This window comes from Manacus candei, unplaced genomic scaffold (assembly GCF_025592945.1).
Source record: "Manacus candei isolate 608988 ecotype Guabito, Panama unplaced genomic scaffold, ASM2559294v1 h1tg000033l, whole genome shotgun sequence".
NCBI lineage: Eukaryota > Metazoa > Chordata > Aves > Passeriformes > Pipridae > Manacus > Manacus candei.
In genome coordinates, this window is record NW_026138081.1 from 10553225 (window position 1) to 10579485 (window position 26261).

The window sequence follows — 26261 nt, forward strand, 5'->3', positions numbered from 1 at the left end:
AGGAGGACACCTAATGGTATTACCAATACCATGAAGTTGATCTTAATCACAATTTAGCTTTACCAGACCCGGTGACAAGACAGCTTTATTCTGTGGAAGAGAACCACAACCTGCAACTGCGGCACAGCCTCAACATAATTGTACATCAGACAAAAGGCATCATAAAAATAAGCCTAATATCCCGCCCCCACAGAATTATACTCCTCTGACTTTGCTGCATACTGTAGTTCAAAGAGTGTGAAACTGTAAATACATATAAGAATATTTTCTCAAATTAGTCTTTCTCTGGCCTGCTCAGAGTACCATACAGACACTGAGCTCTGGGACCCCAGGCCAGTGGCATTTTTTCTGTGGATGAATTGTGTACTGTCTGCTGTTCTTGTCCTTAGTGGATAAAAACTACAAAAATATCTGGTGATTCTCTAGAGAGAAAGCAAACTTGGTGTTAGACATTGATACAAACACTGTTTTTAGCATGCAGCCTCACCTTTAGTACTGTGTACAGTCCTGGGGGCCAGAATTTAAGGGTGTTGAAGTCCTCAAATGGGTCCAGAGTTTGGACTTGTCTAGTTTGGAGAAAAGGAGGCTAAGGGGTAACCTCATGGCTCCCTGCAACTTCCTGAGGAGGGGAAGTAGAGAAGGAGGTGCTGATCTCTTCTCCCTAGTATCCAGTGATGCATGGGAAAGGTTTGAAGCTACACCAGGGGATGTTTAGACTGGATACTACAAAGCATTTCTTTACTGAGAGTGTAGTCAAACATTGGAACAGGCTTCCTAGAGAAGTGGTTGATGCCACAGTCTGTCAGTGTTTAAGAGGCATTGCGACAATGCCCTTAATACCAGGCTTTGACTTGATCAGCCCTGAACTGGTCAGGCAGTTGGACTGGATGCTTATTGTAGGTCCCTTCTATATGAAACAGTCTATTCTACTCTATTCTATTCCATTCCACTTCTGAAAAATGCTAACTGTGATAGCTCCAATAGGGAAATATGAAGGTTACTCTGTGTGTGCTCTGCATGGGGACAGTTCTGCTGGGAGACAAATAGAGGGGGGCAGGAAGTGCACATCTTTGCTGGAGATAACTTGGATAACCATCAGAGTTTTCTTTGGGATCCTATGATGAAGACTTCCACAGACCTATAAAAGAAAGTGTTGATCACTGTCAAGATATGAAGATTTTTTTTTTTCTATAGTAGTTTTTCTTCCCAGAAATCAAACCTTTGAGGCTTCAGAAGCAAGAAGGGAAGTGATGTGTTCAATTTTTCCTCTTGCTGTATTTTGCTAATGGATACAGTTCTAAGAAGAATGGAGTGTATTAGAGAAGTGCCTGGTAAGACTTTAAGACTTGCTGTTTGGGTTGATATATATATTCAAAGCCAGATTGTGTTTGTCTGTGGCTATCATTTTTGTGTATGGCATTCTAATACAGGATGGCAGCAACTAATACAACTTTGTTACTGTTCAGGGAAAAAGCATAGAGACTGGGCCTTTGTTGTTTTTCCATTAGTTTTTCTGTGCATTTCCTAATATGTGAGAAAATGCATAGGTAACTATAGTTATAGCACAAAAAATGCCAACACTCAAAACGAAACCCTAAAGCCCCACAGTTCAAGGCATGGCTATGTACAGATATTTTAGGACCTGTGTTCATAGCCAGCTGTGGGTGACTGCACCTTAATTCCTGAGCATAGGCACTGGGAGGCCTGAAGCCTGGGATGCTACTGCTCCGGAGGTAAGGGATAAAGTTCGCCACGCAACACGGCCCCTCTGCAGGTGGAGGGGAAGTGCTGGTACCTTCCGCTGTGTTGGTAGGGCTCTTCCTTCCCCATTCTTGTCAGCTTCGTCATGTAAGGTCTGGTACTCTCCGAGCTGCTCTTGACGTGACATTTTTATATGCTTTTGAAGCGCATTTTTTTTCTGTTGGTTTCTGACACCAGGTGTGTTTTCTTGTGTAAGTTGTGTTTTGAAATAGTATCTTTTTTTAGTTGCTGTTGGTTACTGTATCTGGGGCCCTTATCAACCAGTTTTAATAAGCCAGTTTGGTGCTCTAGAAACCAATAAGGTACGTAAGATTGTTGAGTGCTGCACCGAAACAACAACAGGCAGACAACAGACACCTTGCAGCCGCCTCCCGTGCAGTCGGGCTCCGGCGGAGTCGGAGGTGCTGCCCACGCTGAGCGCCGGGGAGGCCGGCAGGGGTAAGGGCGGTGGAGGCGGGCAGGGGCTGGGCCGGCACCCCGCGCCCTCTCCGGCTTCCCCCTGCCGAGGCCGGTGCCCCTCAGCGGCGAGGGGCGGGCGGGGGCCGCCGTGGCCGCGCTCGGCTCGGCTCGGCTCTGCTCCCCGGGGCCGGGCGGGGGCCGCTGACCCCCGTTCCCGCCCCGGTTATGAAACCGCGGGGGAGGGGCCGGTGCCGCCCGCCAACCGCGGCGGCGCCGGGGGAGCCGAGGCCGCCGGAGCGCAGGTGAGAGCGGGGCGGCCTTTCTCGGCCAGGCCGCAGGGGCGCCGGGCCGGGCCGGGCCGGGCCGGGGCTGTGGGGCGGCCCCGCGAGGCCCGGAGCCGCCGAGCGTGCGCTGTTTGGGGAAGCCTGCGGGGTGCCCGCCGAGCTATATTTGTATATAGCCATATATTTAAATATATATAGCCGTGGCAGCCATTTAGGAATTCTAAATAAGTTCAGCGCGAGCACGGGATAAGCCCCTGGATGTGCTTCGGGGAGGATCCGCCGGGGGGATGCGTGTGACGCATCGCCCGCCGGCTGCGAGGGAGGCTGTGGGAGGCCCGCGCCTTTCCTCAGGGGCCTGGTGGCCTTGTGGTCGTCACAGCACGGCACACGAGGGGCTGCATCCCGTCGCTCTCGGTGGAGCAGCCCGGGTGTGGTTGCCAGCCAGTGCGGGAGCCCAATCCAAATACCAGGTGGTGGTTGTGAGTAAAAGTGGCCGCTAAACTGGAAGTGCCTTCTGAGCACGGTTGTTGGAAGATCAGTCAGCCCAGGCCATCATCATGAAAGCTGAATCTAAAGAGTTCTGTGTTAGCTACTACTGAAAAAGTTAGGATATTATGTGGTTTCACAGATTTACTTTATGCAGATCTGTGCGTTTCAGGCTTAAAAGTTTGGTAGAAGAACATCTATCAAAACATATTCTAGTGCTTTAGGATACGTTATTTTTCATAGGTGAACAAAGAAGAGTTTATTGAACCTCTTCCCCTCTTCAGCAGGGCACAACAAAAAGCCAGTGCCATACTGATGAAAGAGGGTACAGGTATAATAATCACTACTTTCAGACCACTGGCATGTTTCATTCCAGTTTTCTTTTCTGCTCTCTAGTTAGAAGTGTGTGACAGTCTTAACCTTCCTTGCTTTGTTTGCTTTCAGTGGTCAGACAGGATGGCTCCAGTGAACCAGCCAAAGGACAAGGAGTGTGAGAGGGTGTATCAGCATTGGCCAGAAGAGGCAAAATCAGCTGGGAAGAGGAAAGCGGACTATGAGAAACTGGGGAATGAGACACAAGCAAAGAGGTTGTTTGTGAGAAAAACATCTAAACCCCCAGGGAAAATTGGTAACATTTCCTCAGATCCTTACTGTTTTCTCTCTACCAGACTTACTGCAAATGATAGGCTTTGACTAATTAAAGAGGGAGAATGCCAAGAAATGTGTTCAGACACGAGTGTTCAGATGGTGTTATATATTCAAGTGATAGGTGGGCATGTATTGGAGTAGTACATCCTCCAATTTTCTGTATAGTGAGTGCGTGTGCATGCATGCATGTTTAACTTTTGAGACCTGTACCCCTTGGCGAAAGCATGCTCCCTGAAGATGCTGTCATTTGAGCTCATTTGAGGGTGGTTAAGTTTTGTGGAATTCCTATATTACCAGATCTCTGATATAGTGTAGAGCAGACCAGTCTTGGTAACACATCGTTTTTCTCTCATGCAATTCCTAATGCAGTTTAAGTAGTCATAAGGTTGGTATTCTGCAGCATGCAGTCTAAACTGGCATTTTCTCCCGAATCTTTGCATATTTTAACTTTTGCTACAGTAACTAGGAATACTTTCTACTTCTGTGTTTAGAGTAGAATGGACAGAATTTCTACTAATCACTTGTCATCATGTGCAATTTTTTCCTTTACTATGTAACTTAGGTAAAAAAATCTAAAGATTTTTGATGTAATGTGGAGAGGTGATTAATTTCTAATATACTGGAAAGTTTAGTGCTTTGAATTATCAAGAAAGTTGACTAGACTTTACCTACAGCAAGGACTTTTCATAGAGACATTTAGGTTGGAAGAGACCTTTAAGATCATCAAGTCCAACCGTTAACCCAGCACTGGCACCACTAAACCACGTCATTAAGTGCCATGTTGACAAGTCTTTTAAATACCTCCAGGGATGGTAACTCAACGTCTTCCCTGGGCAGCCTGTTCCAATGCTTGACAACCCTTTCAGTGAAGAAATTTCTCCTAATGTCCAGTCTACACCTCCCCTAGTGCAACTAGAGACCTTTTCTTCTTGTCTTATCACTTGTTCCTTGGGAGAAGCAACTGACTCCTCCCTTGCTACAACGTCCTTTCAGGTAGTTGTAGAGAGAGAGAAAGTCTCCCTTCAGCCTCCTTTTTCACAGAAGACCTGTAATTCCATCAGTGGTTTAGAAGATCACTGGGGCTACTGCCTTGTGTGGAGATACTACACACTTTCTGTACAATTTTGGCTTTAAGGAACCAGAAAATACTGAAGTGCATTTCAACAGTCAAAGATACAGGGATTTTACAATTTTAAACATTTCCATTGTGTGGTCTGTAGGTCCAAACTTGGAACAGTTAGTGTGAACAGTGGAGACAAAATACTCTTTGAAAGGAGTTCTGTGTGTAACTGTGGATAGTTAGAGTATCTTCTGTAGTTAATTTAGCTACATGATTTTATTGTAAATTCATGGTCTGATTTTCAGATTCGGTAAGCATCTGCCATTCCTGTATGATTCAGAGGTAATTGGATGTAGCTAGTACTTCAGAAAAATGAGGCCAATCGTATTTTTCCCTTAACCCTTTTTTAAAAAGATGAAGACCTTTGTATTTGAACTTTTCAATTCTGTGTTCCACTTTTTATGTGTTTGAAAAAAACATTTTTTTCTCCTGAGCGATATAGGACAGTTTCTGTTTCTTGCAATTGGAACAGCCTTTTTGAAGGATTTCTTCCAGCAGATTCTAAAAAGGTCTGAAGTTTGTTTCTTAACAAATTATCCTTCATTGTAGAACAGAATTTGGAAAAAATACCTGAATTTCTGTCATCTCTGAAGAAGGAACTGTGGATGCTAATTCTTCTGTGAAAAACATAAATTAGAATATAAATACTTTTATACCTATTTCAGCAGGTGTGACAAATGTTGGCACTATGTTGGCATGTGAACAGAGAAGTTCAGTTTCACACCTGTGCATTTCTGGGCTCCACCATTGCATTAAAGAAAGATTTCATTTAGGTTCCGATCATATAGAATGATCCATGTGTTGTTTTTTTGGTTTTTTTTTAATAAATATCCTTAAATGAAAATTGCATTTATGTTTCTTAAGAAATGCATTTGACTTCTGGATCCCCTGGGGTGTTACAGACCATCGCTGTGGGGATGAGCAGATCACAGACATGGGACTGAGCAGATCTAGTTTTTACGTAAAAGTCCCTGAAGATAAAAACTTGGAACATGAACAAAATGTAGAAACAAGCTGTACTCTCAGCAAAAATCACTTTGAACAGAAATGTTTTCAGGCGATGTGGCGTCAGCAAGTCTATTATCAAAAACAAAACTCGCAGTGCTGTGGGCAGGCTGTACAGGCTCCAGCACAGGCAGATCGAAAATTCTGATTCACAAGCAGGCATTTCAGGAACTGGGTGGGAACTCGCAGTGCTATGCTTGGGGAATTTTCAGGTGTTTCTGCTGGTCACATGTCTGACTTTTCTTTTGCTGGATGCCGGGGCTTACCACCTCCCATGGCATATTTACAAGTTGTTGGGGTTTTGGGTGGCAGCATTTTGCTTTGGGTTGAACCATTCAAATTGTACACTGTCCAAGAGATGCACCACCCACCTGTAGTATTGCTTTAGTGCTCTCCTGTTGTCCTTGATAAATCTTTGGCAAAGAGAAGGAAGGTTTAACAAGAGGAAGCATACACAAAGCTCTGGCAGTCTATGGGAACCACTGGACTCCATAGTTGCAGAAGCTGCTGTACCTTAAGAAATATAAGAACTATTTAGAGACTTTTATCTTGTGGCTGAAGCTTTTCATGGGTATAGCAGCAAATGCAGATGTCTTCCCATACTGTTAAGTGAATGAGTTGCCTATCAGTAAGTTTTACTCTTTTCCAATCTGGCAGGTTGGAGCGGAGGTGGGTCTGTGGTGAGAAACAAGGGAGTCCTTTCCCATCAGCTGGAGCAGCAGCGCAGCATTGTTCATTACGTCTACCAGAACATGCTGGGAGGCTCCATTCGGGCACCACTCAGGCAGGTGAGGAGTGTCTCCTTCTTGACCTGTTGGATGTAACTCCCTACATAAAAAAACCTTCAACACAAGCAGGAAAACTTAAAGGGGCTTAAAGTTTTCCTCCTATACAGTTTGTGGCTCCAAGTCTGATGCACTCTTATGTTTCTTGTGTAAAATGCAAGAGATGAGATGGCTTTCCCTTTTGGTTGACCCAGCCCTGTCATCTACATTTTATCCTCTGTTAATTCAGTGCTTCCTTGAATCATGTTTAAACTTGCCCAGTCTACCAGCTGAATAATTGCACAGTGATACATTTGCATGCTGCTCTGACTGTTTTGTCATACTATTCTTGTATCCACTCTGCTTTGCTAATCTTGTCAGGTTTAGTGTTGATTTTTACCTCTTCACAGATGTAGTCCATCAAGTCCATAATGTTTTACTGTTTTCCAGAGCCATACACCTTTCATTTGAAAATTAACTCTTTCTGTAAAATCCATAGGTGGGAGGCACTTGGGCTAGCTTTATCTTCCTGATGATTTATGTGTTTTAAGTGTCCAAATGATAAATTGCCAAGCTCATTGAAGCAGTACCTGTTTTTCAACTGAACAACAATGCAATATGTCATGGTTTCTCATTCCCTGTTTCAAGTGTTCTGTTCACTCCTATGCTGTGTAGTTGAGCTGCAGACAAATTGGATGGAGGACCATAATATTGTATCTCTGGATGACATGTAACATTTTGAGATGCTCAATAAAGACATAGATAATCATAAGTGCCTTTTCCTGGTGTGGAGGCATGTTCTTCTCCCTTGTTAATTACTCCGCATTTTAGCTCAGCCCACAGTCTCCTAACCCTGTACATCATTTAAAATATGGTATCTCTCAGTTCTCTGTTGCTTTCTAAGTGCTGTGGCTGATGTGGATTTGTGTGGTCACAGGCTGTTTCCCTCGGGTTCAGCCTTCATCCTCTAAATTTTACAGAGTTGTTTAGAATTTTGTGTGAACGTACTAACACTAATAACAATTGTTAGCACTTGTCATTCAGAGAATCTCAGGGATGCCTGCAAAAGTCATAATTCTCTTTACCTTTTTAACAGTGTCTTCAGCTGCCTTTTCTGCGTTCTCTTGCCTCATATCGCCTCTTTCGAACAGCAAGTCCCTTTGACAGGAGAGTGACATGCTTGGAATGGCATCCAACACACCCCAGTACAGTAGCTGTCGGTTCCAAAGGTGGAGACATCATCCTTTGGGACTATGAAGTACTTACTAAAACGTGCTTCATAAAGGGGGTAAGCCTGTGTGTGTGTGGAATGGGTGGGAGGGAAAACTGGAGTACCACAAAATACTGCAGATAAAAACTAAGGTCCGTTGTGAGAAGCACGTAAGGGTCCTGGGTTTCAGAGTAGTCTGTTACAGGGCAGGACTGAGATGCAACAGCATATCTGTTCCTAAGTCCCAGACTGTTCTAGCACTGGGGAGAACTGAGGCGTGGTGATTAAGTTCATAATGAAGCAATACTTGGTGTGTGCTCAGTGGAAAAATAATACAGCAACTGGTAAAACAGTTGTCTTAAAGGGATGCCAGAAACAACTAGGCAGAGAGGGTCAGTCTGCCTTAGGTCTTGATCTTTCTCACCTTTTATTGTATCAGATGAAGAAACATCTTTGAGTGGGGAGAGACAAAGTGCCTTTATCTAAAGGGAGAAACTAAGGTAGAATGAATGGTTTATACAGCTGGCATACCCCCTTGTTGCTTTATTCAGCCATTCCCATTCCAACAGGGGCTCAAAGACTTTTTAACTTTTATTGCCTTTCTAAATTAACATAGATATACATTGAGAGATCTATCCTCCAGAAATTCCAGAGTAATATTTCTCTTTTTGTAAATAGTGAAGTGCAAGCCAGCAAGGGAATACCTTGCCTGGGGACTGAAGGAGTTGCATATTTGTCCTCTAGGAGGGCTGCTGTCTAGACAGCCGTCATGTGGGAGACATGGTTATCTTTGCCTGTTTAGAGGACTGTGGTGTGTTTCACTGTTGCTGTTATAGACATAGCAGTGAATGCAGACTTACAGAACACACTTTTCTCCTTCCCCATCACTCAGTGGATTTTTCTTTTGTTCATCCCCTTCCTTGTAGATGGGAGCTGGAGGGGCCATCACAGGAATGAAGTTTAACCCTTTTAACCCTAGTCAGCTGTACACTTCATCAGTTGCCGGCACTACCACCCTGCAGGATTTTAATGGCAATACTGTCCGGGTCTTCACCAGCACCGAGGACTGGGAGTAAGAACACAGTAATGCTTTGGGCCTCTGTGTCCTGCTGGCAGGAGCACTACAGGGAGAGAGAGAGAGAGAGAGAGAGCGAGAGAGAGAAAGAGAGAGAGAGAGAGAGAGATGTTTGTCTTGAATATGTGAGAGCTGGGCTTCCTCTTCCCCACATACATGCCTTCTATCCTCTGAATTCAGGGAGGCTCATTCTTTTTATTTTTCCCTGAAATGGGGTAGTGGGTAGGAGAGAGCTTTTCTTCACTGAAGGGGAGGGACTCTTTGATTCTGCTTATTTCCTGTTGTACATAAGAGAGTGAGGATGCCAGTGGATTTCCTCAGCTCTCTGTTCTTAAAAATTCCCAAAACTCAGTGCTCTACAGACCCTCTAACCTCTTCACCTGCTAGCAGTGCTGCTTGTTGTCAGATGGTTTTTACATGACAATTCATAGTTCTGTCTGTGCTTCACCACTAATGCCACTGACTTCAAGCAGTGCATGCCATAAGGATCACACCAATTCATTCCACCTAGCTTTTGGTGCTTACCCAAAATACCAAAATTAAGAGTCTGGGCTCCTTTAGTAATGAGTGAAAAGGGGAGATGAATTGTTAGAGGCAGCTCTAAGAATTACCTTCTCAGACTGTTGCTTTTTCTGTGGACTCATGAGGGAGCCTCAACTCTCCAATTAGTTACTTCCATTCAGTGCTTAAAGGTAAGTGAGAGAATTTGGATTAGCTTCTGCATTACTTTTCCCCACTTGATTCTTTCCGGGCGGCAGCTTTTACGGTTGTTTTCCAAATTGGCTGTTCACCTGCAACCTTGTAATAGCGCAGAAGGCGAACCCAGGTAGTGCTGGGATGACTGGCCAGGTGAGCAAGGAGAAATAAACTGGGTCCTGGGACACAAGGATCCCAGTGGGATAGCTGTTGCAGCAATGATGCCTGGATTTGAAAGGGCGTGCCATCCTCCTTCCACTGCTGTGAGGACAGGCAGGCTCTATGGGTGGGCCTTTTTTTTAATCTTCATTGGCTTCTTGAAATCTAGTATTTACAGACCTTAAGTAGTTTTTCTTTGAGCAGCAGATGGAGTGCACTTGAGTATCAAAGAGTTTGGGGAATCCCAGGTACTGGTCTTCTTTTCTGTCATTGCGTAGGGTTTCCAAGTTTCCTCAGTAGACAGGCTGGGGGAAAACAACATAACAATATGACATAACACGAGATTCCTGTGCCACGGGGTTAGCAGTAAGATTTCTCTATGCAACAGTTTCATCCTGCCTGTTGGTACCTTGAGAAAGACCAGATACAGCCTGTGGGTAACTAGTGATGAAGTCTCTCTAAGAAAAGCTTGGGGCTGCGCTGTCATGAGATTTTTTGTGGTTTATGCATGGGATGGTGCTGTTTTTGCTTGTGATCTCCTAAGCCTGGTTTGAGCCAGGTGGTTCACTGCAGATTAGTCCTATCCCCATAACAGAAGCAGCTGCTAATGAGGTTTGCAGCACAGCGTGGTGAGGGTGAACTTAAAAGGCTCAGAATATATGTAACCAGATTGGAAACAGGTTAGGAAAAAAGTTCTTATCTATCTTCTCTGCCTGAAAGCAGTGTTTATGCCTAGGGAAACTGGCAGTGTGTTCCAGGAGGTGACTGTTGTATTAAGATTTTGTCTTCCACTCTAACCTTGATGCCTCTTGGCTTTGTGTGTATTTCAGAAAGGGGCTGGAGATTCTCTTGGAGACATCAAGTTCAGTCCTTATGAGGCAGTGAAGCTTTATGTGGCATCAGGTGATGGCACCCTAAGTCTGCAGGACCTTGAGAGCAGAGCGGTGCAGGTGATCTCTCGTGCCCCGGACTGTGGCCATGAGCACCATAATGTTTGGTGAGAAGAGGGCACGGCAAGGTTGAATCTCTGTTCCTTGGGGTTAATGCTGCACTGCTTCTTCAGATCTCTAACATCTTCATCTTTGCCAGTGTTAGGAGACTCTTGGTATGAATTAGTCCCAGGAGGGAGCTTGGAGACAGAGTCCTGATCCTGACCTAGCACTGCAGGGCAGGGCAGCACAGGGCACTTACACTTTTACAGTAGCTGAGCGTGCTGCTTGCATCTTCTGGTGTTGCTTTCTGGTGATGCCATCTTGTATCTTGCAGATATTGATAGCTTTTCACTTTATAAAATGTGAAGTGAGAAGAGCAGAGTAACTTCCACTGGTCTGTTTTGTCTGTAGCAGCTCAGGTAGCATAGGAAAGCCACAAAACATTCCTGTGCCATCTTTCAGGTTGTTGAGTTTACCTTGTGGCTCTTCTGGAGACTTCAGGCTCACAATGTTCATTTCCATGGCCTTGAATTCTTAGAATAATTTATCTTGAAAGTAAAGTTTTCACAACAAGTTCCCAAAGGATCCCAGCTTTATTCTCGCTGCCCTTCCCCTCCCAGCAGAGCTGGGGTTAAGACCTATGTCTTTATCAGATAAGTTTCTATTAAGTTTTGTTTCCTGGAGCATAAAGCTGAGATAGTTTGAGGTGCAACTTTTCAGTACAAAGCTTTTGTTTTTACTGCTGCTTCAGTGTTTTGTGGAAAATGTAATTTTAAAGCTGTTTCTGCACATTTGTTGTTGTCCCAGGGGTGTTCTGATCTTTCCCAAGGTATGTTCACGTGCAGGCACCAAGTGGCTCTTCAGCCTCTGTTATGTTTCACTGTCCCAATATGTTACATTCCATCTAGTGAGAACTTCGAAAATGCCTAGGAAGTTATTTCATATTCAGTCACCAACAGAAGCACTGCTGATAAACCATCCTTCCTGATACTCAGGCCCACACCATCGGGCAGGAGATTGCAGTTACAATCTGTTGCAGTCTCCCTTGTCAGGGATGAGATGTGAACCAGAGCTCCACTACCTTCACTTTCCTGAGGGAGGAGCACTGATTTTCTGTCTTTCCCTCTAGTTGCTGGTACTGCAGTGTGGATGTTTCTGCAAGCTGCCGTGCAGTGGTGACAGGGGATAATGTGGGCAACGTGGTCCTGCTCAGCACTTCTGGTGAAGAGGTTCGTATGGCTCCATGCACCATCATCTCTACGGGAATCTTCATGTGCTTTCCTACACTACAGGGACCCCAAAAAGAGGAGCAAGTGCCTTGCAGCTCAGGAGATGAGTCCACCCATTGTCTGGGTAGTGCAAAGTCCTCCACTTCTGCCATCCATTAGACATTTTCACATTGTTGAGTGTGAGTCCCAAACAGGGACTGTGTCATGTGCTATCCCTTCCTTCCCGTATTTGCTACTGGCCAGAGTAATTATAGGGTAATGTGAAAATGTGAGCATCCTCTGCCAACAACCTTCACACTTCCAGAAACTTAGTGCACTGATGGGAGTCATTTGAGAGATACTGCTTTGATGTACATCCTTCCATGACCTAGGAGTAGGCACACAGCCATAATGCAGTGAACTTAGGGATGGAAATTGCACTCCTGCCGTTAGACACGAGAGGGCAGGCAGAGACAAGACTGAAGCAGTGCAGACACATAGGAGAGAATAGTTGGAGTGGACCCTGAAGAGCCTGCTGTACTGCCACACTGGCATTGCCATCTCTCCTGCCTGTAAGGGTAACATCTGTAAGAGTTTGCCACAAGGCAGTTATGTAAATTAGCAGGCAGAGTCAGGAGTGCTCCAAATTCTTTGTCGTTATTCAAGGTTAGTTGCTTGCTTTCCTTTTTTTTTTGCACTTGGAAGATACCCATTATTTTAGGGATTAATTATTTTGATTAAAAATAATCTCCTGGCTTTGGATAGAAATTTATTCATGGCCAGTTTATATTTATTTGTTGTTTTTAAATGAAATATTTGACCTACACTCATGTTTTCTTTGCTGATATGTTTCTAGAAGCCAATTATATCTCCTCTCACCATTTTTACTAAGATAAACAAAGGAAGGTTCTTTGTCTTCCACACAAAGCAGGTGCTTCCTCTTGTTATCTTGGCAGCACATTTTTTGTACCTGTTCCATTTTGTTTTAATCCTTCTGCCTAAAGTCTTTCAGATGCGATCTTGTTTTGTACAGTGGCACTAATACTTCCTTCCATGAACCAGGGATTGCATCCTCCTTTTTCACATCTGTAATAAATTGGTGGATCACAGTTCTCCTAGAATTAAACAGTTATTTCCCAAGGTCATTGTTTTCCTTTTTTGTTTCCAGTGAACAAACTCTTGGTGTATTTTAAAAGTTTAGTTACTCTGTAAATGTGAGACCTCTTTACCCTGTAGTAGTAGATTATTCCATTTCTTTACTCCAGACCTTGGTCATTTTTTTAATGATTTTCTGTTTGCTGCAGATTTGGAAGCTGAAATTGCACAGGAAGAAAGTGACTCATGTAGAGTTTAACTCCCGATGCGAGTGGCTGTTGGCCACAGCGTCTGTGGATCAGACAGTCAAAATCTGGGACCTCAGAAACATCAAAAACAAAATGAGCTTTCTTCATGTGCTTCCTCATGAGAAACCTGTCAATGCAGGTAAGTTGAGATAAGGATTTAATTGCATGGATATCTGCAGAGAGTCCACTCAGCTCAGGTTTTATTGTTGTGGCAGTGTGAGGTTTTACTCAGATTCCATTGGGAGGAGGGCATTGGGAATGTGTGGCCAGAGGCAGGGAGGTGGATAGGACAGCTGCAGCACGTTCTTAAGACTTGACATACAAACTCTGGCGCTGTACCTTGAGAAGTGAGTTTGGAAGCATCAGCAGTGGCTGAGATTAGAAAACTGAATTTACTGGAGCAGTCCTTTGACAAAAGCAGAGCATAAGACTCTGTTTCTTGGGTGCAACTTTACCAGTTCATGGAAGTCCAAACTGCAGATGACTGTCTCATTATTCCACTGCCTTTTCATTTGGTCGAGCATGTTCCTTTCTTCACAATGTCTCCTTCTGTGATTCTGAAATGACACTAATGATTCTTCCTAGGTAACTCCACACTGTAGGTTTCAGCTTACTGTATGTAAGAGCCTTGATTTTGTTTGAGACAGGTAAAGCCTTGTTTGTTGAGACACAGCCATATTCAAATCCCTATTAAAGAAATAGCAATGGCTTTTCAATCAGAGAAATGTGACTTTTCTGTTTCATATCAGTCACAGCATTGTGATCTTTAATTTGCCTTGCTGTCCCCCTCTCCTAGCTTACTTCAGCCCAACAGATGGTGCAAAGCTTCTGAGCACAGACCAGCGCAATGAAATCAGGGTTTACTCATCTTCAGACTGGACCAAGCCACAGCATCTGATTCCACATCCACATAGGCATTTTCAGCACCTCACACCTATTAAGGTGAGTTAAGTCTCAGAGGAGCATCACGCTTGGTACTAGCAGCCAGCTGTAAATTAGAAATGGCCCGATTGCTGGTCAAGATACTACATTTGTGGGTGGATATTTACACTGCTGCACCTTCCAGTGGAGCACTGTTCCTCAAGCTGTGGGTGGGATGTATATACAGAGTTGCTCAGTGTCAGTTGTCTGGTGTCAGTAGTGAGCTCTATCCCTTTCTCTGAACTCTACATCGCTCTGCTCTATGACTAGGCAACATGGCATCCTCGCTATGACCTCATTGTCGTAGGTCGCTACCCAGACCCCAAGTTCCCAGAGTACACAATGGATGAGCTACGAACTGTTGATGTATTCGATGGAAACACCGGAGAGATGGTTTGTCAACTCCACGATCCAAATGCTTGTGGTATCATCTCGGTGAGTTGAGCACTGCAGCTAAAAGGGTGACTGTGTACTGAACACTGCTGTATCTCTGGGAAGGAGGTATGGGTTAGTGACTAGAATAATATCCTCTTTACTTATGACAGACTCATGCTGTCATGGGATATGGCTGCCAGCTAAAGCTGCTGATTCAAGCAGGGCTAGTCCATGATCATCTATGGGGGTTTTGTGATGCTCCTAGGAAACACTGGGTTTTCCAGATGGTTTGTTGCTGTTATATAAGCTGTGGTGCTCTTATGACTGTTATATAAGCAGTGATGCTCTTACAGACTGTGATTGTGTTTTCGTTTTCAGCTCAATAAATTTAACCCTATGGGAGACACACTGGCTTCTGGCACGGGTAAGTAAAGAGAACTCAGGGTACTAAGCATGGGTGGATTCCAGTCCCAGAAAAGGGCTGCCTTGTTACTCTGTACTAAAGCAAGTTGTAAGAGGGGGTTTCCCAAATCCCACTTGCCAGTAGTCCTCTATAAATTCCTACATCTGTAAAATAGATTAAGACTTTCTTTTCAGTCTTACACCTTTGCACTTGGAAAACAGGTCATCTCCTGTGAAACATTCATGAGAATATCAAGTCCAGAGGAGCAGGAAGCCTCCTGACAGCAGGGAGCCTCCCGCTGCCACCTGCCGGCCATGAAACAGTAGAAGAAAACAATGGAGGGGGGAAAGCCTTTTTCTGCTAGGGTGTACCCTTTCCCTTAATTTAATTTATCTCATTTCCTAGGCTGCAGAGCCAAGATTACTGTTTTCCGCAGGCTGTATGGGATTAAGGTAGCTGGCTATAGATTGAGATCTTAGACTTGTGACAGATGAGATTAGAAATTACTTCTGTTTCTTAGTTAGATGGGATTTCCATGGCTATGTGAAAATAGTACCTGTAATAACTATTTTTGCATTCTCTGTATCTTGGAAATACCTTAGAACAGACAAAACCCTTTGAATTTCTGACTTTTAAGAGACATAGCCTAAGGTATTGCATTTGATGTAGAATTTCTGATGTACAGTGTTTAATTTTTCTTCTCAGGCTTTAATATTCTGATCTGGAGCCGGGAGGAGATGGTGGCCAAGAAGCAAGAACATCTTTTGAAAGCCATGACAGAACAGGGGATTGGAAGCTGGAATTCATCCAGACGTGGAGGGCAGAGGCAGGCAAACCCTGGCACAAGCAAACTCAAAGCTAAGTTATTGTCTTGGGAGCTGGACGAGATGAGAACTAAAAACAATGATTCTAAATCCAAGGGAAGAAAGCGAAAAGGGAAGGATCTAGAGAAGTGATTTAGTATTTTGATCCTTTCTGAATCCCAGGGTACAAACTCAGTTGTTGCCAATGGGCAGTATAAGCTGTACAGGGCATTAGATTTTGTCCCTCCTCCCTGGATCTGATCTTGGTTCCCTCATCCTCTTGGCTTCCCCTTCTAGAAAGTTGTCAGTACTTGGTTCCTCCTGCAAATGGAGTTACCTCTTATTTTCTGAGGCACAAGTTCTCAAATCCTGCTGAAGTTACTGCTTCCAATCTGCCGTATCTGCTTGTCATCACTTGTCAGAGGTTACCATTTCCTGTAGTCTGCTTTAGAGAAGCTCATGGTAGGGTCCCTAGCCTGTTCTAGTCCAAATGAGTTGAGAAACCATTTGCTAACAGGATTTAACATCCTGAAAAGGTAGAATGTTTACAAGGCTGAGGTGATGGATAGCTCAGGTAGCCTAGGAAACACCAAGCTCTTCATATGCAAGCTTCTTGGAAAATGTTTGTCAAGACCTCAGGCTTAGCCTGTTCTGTGCTTGCAGCTATTTAACTGGACCACAAAGAACATGATGATGCCAGAGGTGTCTACCTGCCTCATGGGATGCAATGGCAGTATGGAGCTGGGCCTACTGATTCTGTAGTTTCTATTGTCAGAGTTCTAGGCTCTTTCTTGCCACTGATTAGGCAATTTTTTTCACCCAGGTGCTTCAGAATGTTGGATAAAAGTGTTATAAAGCAGAAATGAGGAATTTCTTCCAAACACCCCTGCTTAGAGCCAAATCTCAAGACTGTTGTTAAAGTCTAAAGTTTTGCTTTTTCTGATTTGTTTACAAGGCTGCCCAGGGCCTTGCTGCTGTCCCAGAGGTTGATGGATGGGATGGGCTCCAGGCCTGCGCAGATTCTCCATGTTCACTTTTATAGTTTTGCAGTATTAATAAAGTTTTGTATTAAACTAAAATTCTTTGATACAGAGTGGCTGCCTTGAGTATTCTGCTGAACTGCATTTGTAGGGGAGAAGTTTGAGACCTTTCTGCAAGAGGGCTGTGAGACCTAGAACAGTGGTGGAAGTACCAGTCATAGTACTAGGTCTGCAATAGACCCCTTCAAGTAGGGCAGGATGCATTATCAGCTCTATCTTTGCATAGCTGCTGCAGTCAAAAATAGCTTATCTCAATTCTCCCTGTGCTATATGTGGGATTGTGAAACAGGAATTCCTTTGGGAGAGGATATGCTGCAGTAAGTTCTGCCTGTTTTCCAACACTGAGCACACTGGTGCTAGCCCCATGAACTGTAAGAGAAGATGACGAGTAGAGTTCAGCACAAATTTGATTTTAATAATGAAATGTATTGGAGCAATTACAGGAAGTCATTCACAGTCAAAATGTCTAAATCATTATAGAAATGTTTCCTTTGTGTGTGCAAAATTTGGTGCCTTTAAAAATAATAGGTCTGGTCCTCTGCAATGCACTTTCTATTACCCCCTTCTTGTGCCTGTTCTCACAGGCAGGAGCCTTTTTTTTTTAATGACTGTCTTGCTGTGCAGGAGACCTAGTTTATATCTTCAGCGGACAAAAAGGTGAGGAAGATGCTGAGAACAGCAAGCTACTTCTGCTGATTTACAGTTCCCATGGTGGCAGATGCTGATTACGGTGTGGGGAAAAGTCCCCATGGTACTCCTTAGGGCAAGAAAAGGAAATGTCTGTAACCTAAGAACTGGCTTCTGCTGCCAAGAGGGAAAGGGAACTGCACCAGAAAGGGAAGTAAAAGTGGGAAGTGAATGTGCAGCATCACCATGTGAAGAGCCTGTGCTTCTAGTGCCCACTGCAGTCTCATTTTTTGCCAAAAGCTACAAGGCAGGTAGTGAACACTTGGCGTGAAAGTCCCTGCAGCAGCTGCAGTCACTGAAAGGCCAGCCAGGAGAGAAAGAATCACACTTTGGACAAAATGCTGAAGTGTGGCAATTAAAGGAATACAGTCATCTGCCAACTCTGATCCTTAATGGTGGTTTTTTTGATTGATTGTAGGGAAGACAGGAAGAAAAACTACAGAACTTGGCATTTAATCTAGTCTTAGGTAAACAGCTCTGCTACATCTGCAGCATAAAAACATTCTGCTAATGAAGCATATTCCTTGGGCTGAAATCTGGACTGCCTGCAGTACTGGATACTCACTTGAGTTGGACTTACTCAAGCCTGAACTTACTTAAAGTTCAGAGGTGGGAAGTAAAATTCAAACTTTGGATCTCTAGAGAGAACCTAGCTTTCCTATCTACAGCGACTTTCCTTTCTAGAGCCAACACTGCTCAAGAAATGGAGCGTGGGTTTGCTATGGTTGCAGGAATTACTCTCACTCATGAAGCTCTTAAGAGCTTTGTGTTCTATGGTTCTACTCTGAGCTGAATCCTAGGAACTACTGCCAGGTTTTCAATCTTGCCCTGATTTCAGGCCAGTCCTCTCTTGAGCCACAGGGTGAGAAGGGAAAAAAAACCCAGCTGCCAACAGCAACTACTTGGCAGCAGCCACTTGGCAGCAACCTCAAGAAACACTTCCACTGTCTCCCATCATTTGCAGCAGTTCCCTGTGCATCACTGGTGAACTGTGCCCTCAGCTCCAAGCCCAGCCTTCCCACCATCAGCAGCCTTATGGTGTGAGGGAAAAGCACTCAAAACAGGTTGACCCTGAAGAGAAATGCAACTGGATGTGGCAGCTGCTGGAGGCCCAGGCTTCTTTGCCAGAGTCATGATGAGTGGTAACATTTACAGTCAGTTGAAAGGAGGAAAACTTGAACTGGCCATGTTGTTACCCAGACTAGGTAAGCTGTATGAGGACCAGGGGCACCACACAGTATACTGGCTTCAAAATTAAGGTGTTACTTCTACTAGAGTAGCTTAGTCCTTTTTCTCTGGGATGTCACCTTTAGAAAGCATCCAAAAATCAAGTCCAGCTTTGTTCTGGGAAGCAAAGGCCAAAATAGAAGGTGGCTCAGTAAGTGAAGGTGCCCAATCATTCTTAAGGGCAACACAGCTCCCTGCTACTGCCTGGGAAGGAGCTGAAGCAACTGTCAGGCCTGCTCTTCTCCCTCATTGGAAACGTGCCGGTAGCCAGGGGGCTGAGACTGTATGCGAAAGAGTACTGTCAAGAGGAGGATTATAAGGAGGAGGAGAATGGATCCACACACAGCCAAACCCACAAACAGTTCTGCAAGGGAGAAAACAAGTGGTCAGCATGGTATTGTCCAAGCTTTCCCCTTCTGCCACACTCTGGTCCAGCTTGGGCTCACCTGTGTCATGGATGCTGCTGGCTACCTTGCATTCTTGCTCCCAGTCCTGGGGAACAACAGAATCTGTGAGTTGCAAGAATCTTTGCAGTGGGCATTTATGCTCACAGCCAGGGATTTTCAGAGGGAAAGGTTCCTTCCCACTCTCATTCCGGTAAAACATCTCCACAGAGAAGTTACTGAAAACAAAACACAAGAAGATGTGTTTTCATCTTTTTTTTTCTCTAGCTTAAGTCATCCCTTCCCAAAAACTCAGTGTGCACACCCTTTCCTTTACTCTCATAAATTTTCCTCGTGAGAGTCTGCCACTAGGAGCAAGACTGCATGCCCCTAGGGTGGAGCCTGGCCTAGGTATCTAACCCTTGAGGTGAAATCAGAGCAGACGTCTTTACTGCAGCCCTCACCCATCATCCTCTTGGTACAGTTCAAATAAATGACATGAGGCGTATGGTGCTTGGATCTTGTTGTAGACATCTAGAGCCATCTGCAGTGCCACAAGTGTGCTGTCATGCTGAGAAAGAGGGAAAAAAACCAAATCAGTCATCCTTATGGATGTGGCAGGGCAGCTCAGACCGTACCAGCGCTGAAGGGACGTCACCTTTGTAACTTCCATCTGGAGAAAGGGAGAGGAACTGTACTGCTAGAACAATGATCTGTGATGGAGGGGGAGGAAGTGAAACACAGCCATATATATCCTGCATTGGTTTTTAAGAATTAATCTCTAGAGAGCAGTTTGGGAGAGATGTTTGACTTTCCAGTCAGTAGGCTGCTGGAAAGGGGAGATGACTGTGTTTCTGATACATCACTCTAGAATCTACCCATCTACTAAGTAAATACAGCAGTGGTTCCCCAAAGTCTGCCAGTCTCATCCGTGAGCCTGAGCTAAAAGGAACAAAGCACACATTGGGAGTTTTCATCAGGGGCCCCAGAAGAATGATCCCACCCATCCAGAGGCAAAGATGCATGTCCTGATCACTGCATAGGCTGTAGAGAAGCTAGAAAGGGTTAAAACTATCACCAAGCCCCAATCCCCTGCGAAGCAGGAGGAGATGGCTATAAACTAGCACCCTAGCTCTGACTTACTGCTGAATAGACAAGTAGTTTCAGGTTCTGATGGGCAGAAACGTTTGCTGCTTTGGTTAAGTTTCTCCTTATGTGATCCAGCAGCACCCCTGAGGAAAGAGAACAGCTGGTAAGAGGCAAAACCCAGACAGAGCAGCACGAGGCTCCCTCTCTGGTGCACTCACCGCCTTGCAGACGAGCTTTTTCTTCCCGGTTGTGGATCCCAAACAGAAATTCAAAACCAAAGTCTTTTAGTTGCTTCAACTGCATCATGACATCTGGTGTCACCCATACAGGCAAATCCATTTTGTGGGCTTGCTAGAAAGAGAAACAGAATACTCATCTGCAGGTAGCACAGATCACACATTACTCAGAGAGTGGGAGGGTATCTGGAGCCCTGCCCATACCGCTACTGATTTCCTATACTCTTAAATATGCAATATGCCACTTTCCTATTTATGCTTCTGACCTCACACTGCTGTGCTGCATACAAAGGATATATGTGGCTTTTAATGTTGTTTTAGAAACTAATAATGAGAAGCATAAAGTTTACAATCTAGGAGCTATATTTCTGTGAAAGCACAACTGGAGTGCAGGGTTATGTTGTAACACTGAAACCATAATCTTAGGCCATTAACTTTACATGTGGCTGATTCTGCCCTGCAGATGGCATGCGGTCAAAGAGGGGAAAAAAAAAAAGTGAGTAAACACAAACTTGGAGTTTCTGGTGTACCTGCAGTACAGTTTCCTTGAAGGTTCTGTGGGCCACTGAAGGACACTGGAGAAAGTTAGGAAGTGCTCTGTGGCCGTAACAATGGGATGCACCACTGACAAAACCCTGTACTCAAACTCCAGAAGCCAGAAAACTGGGAACCAAGAGAAGAACTTGCTTTGCAGCCAATCCATTACAAGAAAGGATTAGTTATAATGGCAGACAAACAGCAGTTGTGGTTTCCCAACACTACTTGGAACAATTTTCTGTTACATATCCCATTAGACTGCCACAAGATGAGGCTGAATATCCTTAAGGGCCCATTCTGTCTGAGTGGTTCAGAGAAATTCCCATTAGCAACTCAGATATTTAGTTAGTTCTTCATTAATCTACAAAGAGAATAAATAGCTGGTAAGTTCAGCAATTTCTCGGCCTTTTTTATTGTCTCCTGCCAGAATGAATCTACTGGCTCAGGTGAGAAAAACAATCCTTCCCTTCAGGGCACTGTTTGCATGACTTAGAAAAAAGGATGAAAACCAAAGCAGCTGAAGAGACCGATCAGCCTGAGAGTGTAGTTCTGAGAGTGAAATTCCCCTTCCTTAAAAACATTCTGGTTTTGTTTTGGGACAGTGAGCTATTCTCCAAGTTCTTGGGGATGATAGTGGTTTTCAGCTGGCCTTTCAGGCCATTTGCAAGCTCACTAAGTGACTCTTGAAGATTTTAAATTCTTGATCTCTCTGACCAGAGGATTTTTTTGCTACCAACAAAAGTTGATTCACTGTGATTGTTACAAGACAGGAGACTGGGTTTGTGACAAAAGGGCAAATTCACATAGTGCAGTGCAGCTCTGGACTGAAATATTCTTTGCTTGCAGCAACCCAACCTGCTACTTTATACAGCAAAGTGCAATTCCATGCTGATTTATCTTTTACATCCCCAAAATAGTACATACCACTGTATAACACTGCCAGCAAGCGAAGTAGTCTTGCACCTCCATAGAATTATTGTGACACAGTGTCAAAATGCTTGGGTTTACTGCTTCTTCTTTAATTTGCTAATTTGACATGAAAGATGTCTGTAATTTACTTCATCGTGCTGTACAGTTATACACAAAGAAATTTGTATGTAACAACTGTAAGCCTCCTGGATACAGGACCTTTACCTTTGCATTATCACAGAACAGCTAACCCAAGTTTTGATTTTGTTTAAGCCTTCATGAGATGTACTTTCAACAAAAATACATGCGAATATAGAGTTTAGTGCACCACCCCAGATAGTAAAAGAGTAACGTTTGTCTCTACAGTCTTTCTCTGACAAGGGACCTTATAATAAAGGTCAAAAAACAGATGTGGGTCACTTAACCTAGAAGAGCATTATTTACTTTTAGAGATGGCATTAACAGAAGCGCAGAAAGAAAACTGATTGATTTAAAGTGACAGAGAGATAGCGGTAGCACCAGGAATAGTCCTAATTTAAGCTCTCAACTTAAATCATAAAGTTAACACTTTGGTTTGCAGAGATCTCACTTCTACCTTACTTGACTAAGATTTGTCCAGAGAGATCTAAAGACTTCAAATTGCAGTCATTTTCTAATGACTTTCAAGAGCAGGTGGGACTTTTTCTGACTCCTGATATAAGCTACAGACTGGGAGGTTATAAGGTGCAAAAATAAGTAATTCTTGACACATGCCTCTACTGAGTGGGAACTGTTATTACTCTGAAATTAAAAGATTACTTCTAACTGTAGAGTGAAAAGTTGTTTCATGGGATTTTGCAAAATACTGTCTACCAAATCCAGTGAATTCTAAAGACCAAATTCCAGTGGCTGTAAGGTGATGGCCAAACTTACTTCACAGAACAGTGTGTCATACACGCTCCATACACTCTCGAGCGAGATATCCCGGATCCCAGTCTCATTTGCCACCATCTTCAGGAATTGCTGTAGGTTTGAGAAGAGAGAAAGACCTTCAATTTTCTAATCTCATACTGTATTACATGCACTGGTATCTCTATCCTTTTCTCAGAGCTCTGATTATATAGACGTGATAATACTTTAACTACAAGCCTAAGACCACCTTATCTCATGCAAACAATCACTTACCCAATTCTCTTTGGTCTTATTTATGTATTCTGCTGAATGCCGTGTTTCAGTCTGTAGCTGTTCATACCGTGGACAGGAGGTCAAAGGGAACTTCAGTAGCTGGGCAGAGACAACAAGAGCAGCCAGGTCACCGAGAACACCGAAGTACAGAATTTGCAGTCCACATGTGCAATTGTAACAAAACCTTGACTAGCAGGTGCATCTATAAACAGCCTCAGTACTTCCTGCTGGCATACTCCAGTCTGTGGTCTGCTGGAGTGTTGCACCTGACATGTTAAGTGAACACAGCCCCTGAATTCTCATCTTGTTCTGAGAACAGAAAAACCTCTGCAAGGTAGGTCCCAGGAGAAATTCAAGACAATCTGAATCAAGACTGTAGCAAATATTTCTGGAGACTACACTACTTCAGTACTCAATACATGTCTTTGAGATGAACTTACCCTTTCCTCAGACTCAGGTACTGTGTGCACAGGGATGGGCTGCCAGGAGATGTTAGGGTTGAACATCTGTTGTCCCTCTGGGGGATAGAGGCCTGCCAGATTGGCCTCTGCACTCATCAGCGTCCGATCACAGTCTGTGCTGCGGATGAAGATCTGCAAGGACAGGGACACCACCATTAGTAATGCTACTGCAGGTGGCAGTGCTCAGGCACAGGGCCATACACTCGCCGAGGAACATTGCCAAGTGCCCTGCAGCTGCTCAAGGACAACAGGATAAAAGGAGTTGAAGTGACCAAGTCTGCTGATGTCAGCCTGTATGAAACTGTAAGGGACAGACACAAAGACACTTTGGTGTGTAATACTGGAGCGGTCTGGTCTGGATTAGTGGGATAGCCAGGTGCACTGTGCAGAGGTTACAGATAGAAAGGAGTATGAATATGAGGAAGAGTCAGAGAAGAGCAAGACAGAGATGCATATAACAGTGGCACAGAATAGGAAACGCACTATATTTACAGAGCAGGGCTGGGGCAAGCTCCTGCATTCAGTTCTCAGTTCTAGGAATGACCAGCTGTGCCCATGAAAAAAAACCAGCTTCTCCAACCTCAGTTTTTCTGTCTCAGAAACAAAGACGAGTGATCTGACTAGGAAAGGAAGAAAGAAAAGGGAGAGCTGGGATTTTATCTGATCATTGTAGGCTCTTGGGATTAATGGGCCAAGACCTATCATTCCAGAGTTCAGAAGAGAGAGATCTGAGCCAGAAAAAAAGAGAAATGAGAAAAATAAAGCAATGTTCAGAAGGTCAAAATGGCAAAACTTTAGTATTCTGGTATCTGTGTACTGAAAACAGTTAAGGGGAGACTGGAGAGAAACCAGTGATAAAACAAGAGGAACAACAGGAAATCATAAAAGAATGTCCTAGAAAATAGCATGTTGAATCTGAAACAAGAATAGAAAGCCCAAAGAATGAAATACAATGTAAAGATAAGGATTCTTTTTAAATGTTAGGAGAAACATAAGAAAAAAATATATACACTCACAAGAAAAAATATGTGTAATATCTCTCATGTGAAACGTATCTCAGAACTAAAACAGTCACAAGAAAAAAAAAAACCTCGTCTTTTCTCCAACATCAATTTCTACCCACTTTTACCTCTTAACTGTGGCTTGAAAAAAAATAATGTAGTCATTAGACAGGTTTGCTTTCATCCTTGGTAAATTCTGAAGAAATAAAACGGTAATATTTTAAAAGATAAGGATCTAATTCTTGAAGTGTCATAAAAGAAACAATTAAGCCCTGGGTGTACATGCTTTCTTCAGCACCTTCTGCCAGGGCTCCAGCTTGTCGCTGAGTCAGGTGACAAATGGTCATATGGTGTCACCCAGAGGCAACACTTCTTACATGGGAGGTTGCTCAACTCAAGCAGGAGTTCAGGCTTGGTTAGCAGAACAGCTTTTGTTTGCACACGCCTTGGTTTGTTTTTCCTTCTCAAGCAAGAGAACAAAAACAGCTTCAACTCGCAAAAGCTGTTTAAGAGTGAAGTATGTTTGGAAAGGAACTATTGAGGAAGGTTAAAGGATCTGTGTTTCAGCCAACGCTGGAAGTTTTGTTGATGAAGCAAATGTCAAAGAAGGGATGTAATCTGAACTATGTCAAGCTGGGTTTACTGGGCAGGCCTATAAGGGGAGAAACAAAGACAGAAAATTGTATGGGGATTCTTAGAACCAGCAGGGGTACTTGGGGGTTGTTGGTTCTATTTCCTTGCTTTTTTTGATATTTCACATTTTCCTCTGTGCTCAGCACACAGTTCCACAAGGGCTCTGTAACTTTTTTCAAAAGAAACCTAGCAGTTTCTCAACTATTATAAAGTGTGGCAACATTTGGTGACAGAGAGAGAAATTAATGGCTTTAGGGGACTGAAGCTGTCAATACCTTACAGGTGGAAGCAAATGACAGGGTCATTTCTGGTCAGTAACTACTGCTTATATGTACAGACTAGTGAAGTTGTACCTGAAGTGCACTGGGGAGGGCAGGACCAACACGGGCTGCATTCTTGTCAGCTACTGTGACAAAAAAAAGTCTCAAAATCTCGAGTGAGAAACAAGTACCAGCTACAACACAGCACTGCTGTTTTGTTTCCTGGACTTTAGAGAAGGTGGTTCTATCAGTCTCCCAGCGGTGCTGCAGCTCCTGGATTTGCTCTGGCCGGATTTGCCTTCGCTCCCGCAGCGAGGGCAGCGCTGAGGCACGGCCGACCCGCGCCCCGCGGCCAGGCTCAGCACAGAGCCTGCGCTCGGGCCCCTCTTCTTCTTCCTCTTGCGGTGGGAACGGGCTAAGGAACGAAAATACTTGGAGAGGCGGCACAGCGCTGGCGTTTCCCTTCCCAAAGAAGCCACCCGCACCTTGGGGCGGCCGAGAGCGCCGCTGCCCCCGAGCCCCAGGCCGACACTGACCTCCTGCCGCCGGTACGTGTCGCTGAGGAAGCCGCGGTAGCGCCGCCGCAGGGCCTGGCCCAACTCCCACTGCTGCCGCATCCCCACCTGCAACGGCACCGGGCGTTACCGGCGGGCCTGGCCCCCGGCCCGACTCCGGCCGCCCCGACCCGTTCGCACCTGCGTGAGCTGCCCGAATCCCTGGGGCCAGGCGCTCTCCTGGAACGGGTCCCGCGGGAAGGCCTTGATGGGCGAGCGGTCTCCGTGCCGGTACACCTGCGGGCGGCACCGCGTCACCGCGGCCCGGCCCGATCACCCCGACCAGGCCCGGCCGCCCCCCCGCCGCCCCCCGTCCCCCTCACCAGCGTCACGAAGCGGAGGCTGCGGGCGCGGGCGGGCGGCGGCCGCAGGCACAGCGCCAGGAGCAGCAGGACAGCGCCGCCCCACGCGGCCGCCATGGCGCTCGCACACCGCCCGGAACCCAGCACCGCGGACCGCGGGCCCGCGCGGACGCGATTTTCCAGCGC

The 26261-nt window shown here is 44.8% G+C and overlaps 2 protein-coding genes and 1 long non-coding RNA gene across 11 annotated transcripts in view; 1 reads left to right on the top strand and 2 right to left on the bottom strand.

The window, feature by feature from the left end:
- The window catches only part of DDB2 (damage specific DNA binding protein 2), a 51726-nt gene extending 34454 nt beyond the window's left edge, over positions 1–17272 (top strand). For 2 of the 8 annotated variants that reach the window (XM_051791905.1, XM_051791910.1), the window contains 10 exons: positions 3375–3558; positions 6361–6491; positions 7564–7755; positions 10438–10604; positions 11669–11768; positions 13052–13229; positions 13887–14032; positions 14282–14446; positions 14765–14810; positions 15495–17272. In XM_051791905.1, the coding sequence (XP_051647865.1) occupies positions 3387–3558; positions 6361–6491; positions 7564–7755; positions 10438–10604; positions 11669–11768; positions 13052–13229; positions 13887–14032; positions 14282–14446; positions 14765–14810; positions 15495–15745 (1548 nt within the window). In that variant the 5' untranslated portion in view covers positions 3375–3386 and the 3' untranslated portion in view covers positions 15746–17272. Of the gene's footprint in view, positions 1–1363; positions 1939–1961; positions 2200–2359; positions 2463–2780; positions 3262–3374; positions 3559–6360; positions 6492–7563; positions 7756–8603; positions 8750–10437; positions 10605–11668; positions 11769–13051; positions 13230–13886; positions 14033–14281; positions 14447–14764; positions 14811–15494 lie in introns of those variants that run through there. The other 6 variants (XM_051791907.1, XM_051791906.1, XM_051791911.1 and 3 more) reach the window with 6 other exon arrangements.
- Positions 8685–14286, bottom strand: LOC127472956 (uncharacterized). The gene is made up of 3 exons (XR_007905218.1): positions 14150–14286; positions 9364–9912; positions 8685–8798 (listed from the first exon to the last, which is right to left on the bottom strand). It is a non-coding gene; the product is annotated as an uncharacterized LOC127472956 (long non-coding RNA).
- On the bottom strand, positions 17027–26253 carry ACP2 (acid phosphatase 2, lysosomal). Of its 2 annotated transcripts, XM_051791920.1 has the most exons (11): positions 26097–26253; positions 25915–26010; positions 25756–25842; positions 23305–23457; positions 22865–22963; positions 22613–22702; positions 20237–20369; positions 20073–20161; positions 19394–19500; positions 18993–19168; positions 17027–18910 (listed from the first exon to the last, which is right to left on the bottom strand). In XM_051791920.1, exons 1-11 carry the CDS (start codon positions 26190–26192, stop codon positions 18774–18776), a joined length of 1263 nt encoding a protein of 420 aa, XP_051647880.1. In that variant the 5' UTR covers positions 26193–26253; the 3' UTR covers positions 17027–18773. The 2 variants fall into 2 exon arrangements, with proteins under 2 accessions (XP_051647880.1, XP_051647881.1); XM_051791921.1 differs by lacking the exons at positions 25756–25842; positions 25915–26010; positions 26097–26253 and adding an exon at positions 25313–25331.
- Between the last annotated feature and the right edge of the window lie 8 nt (positions 26254–26261).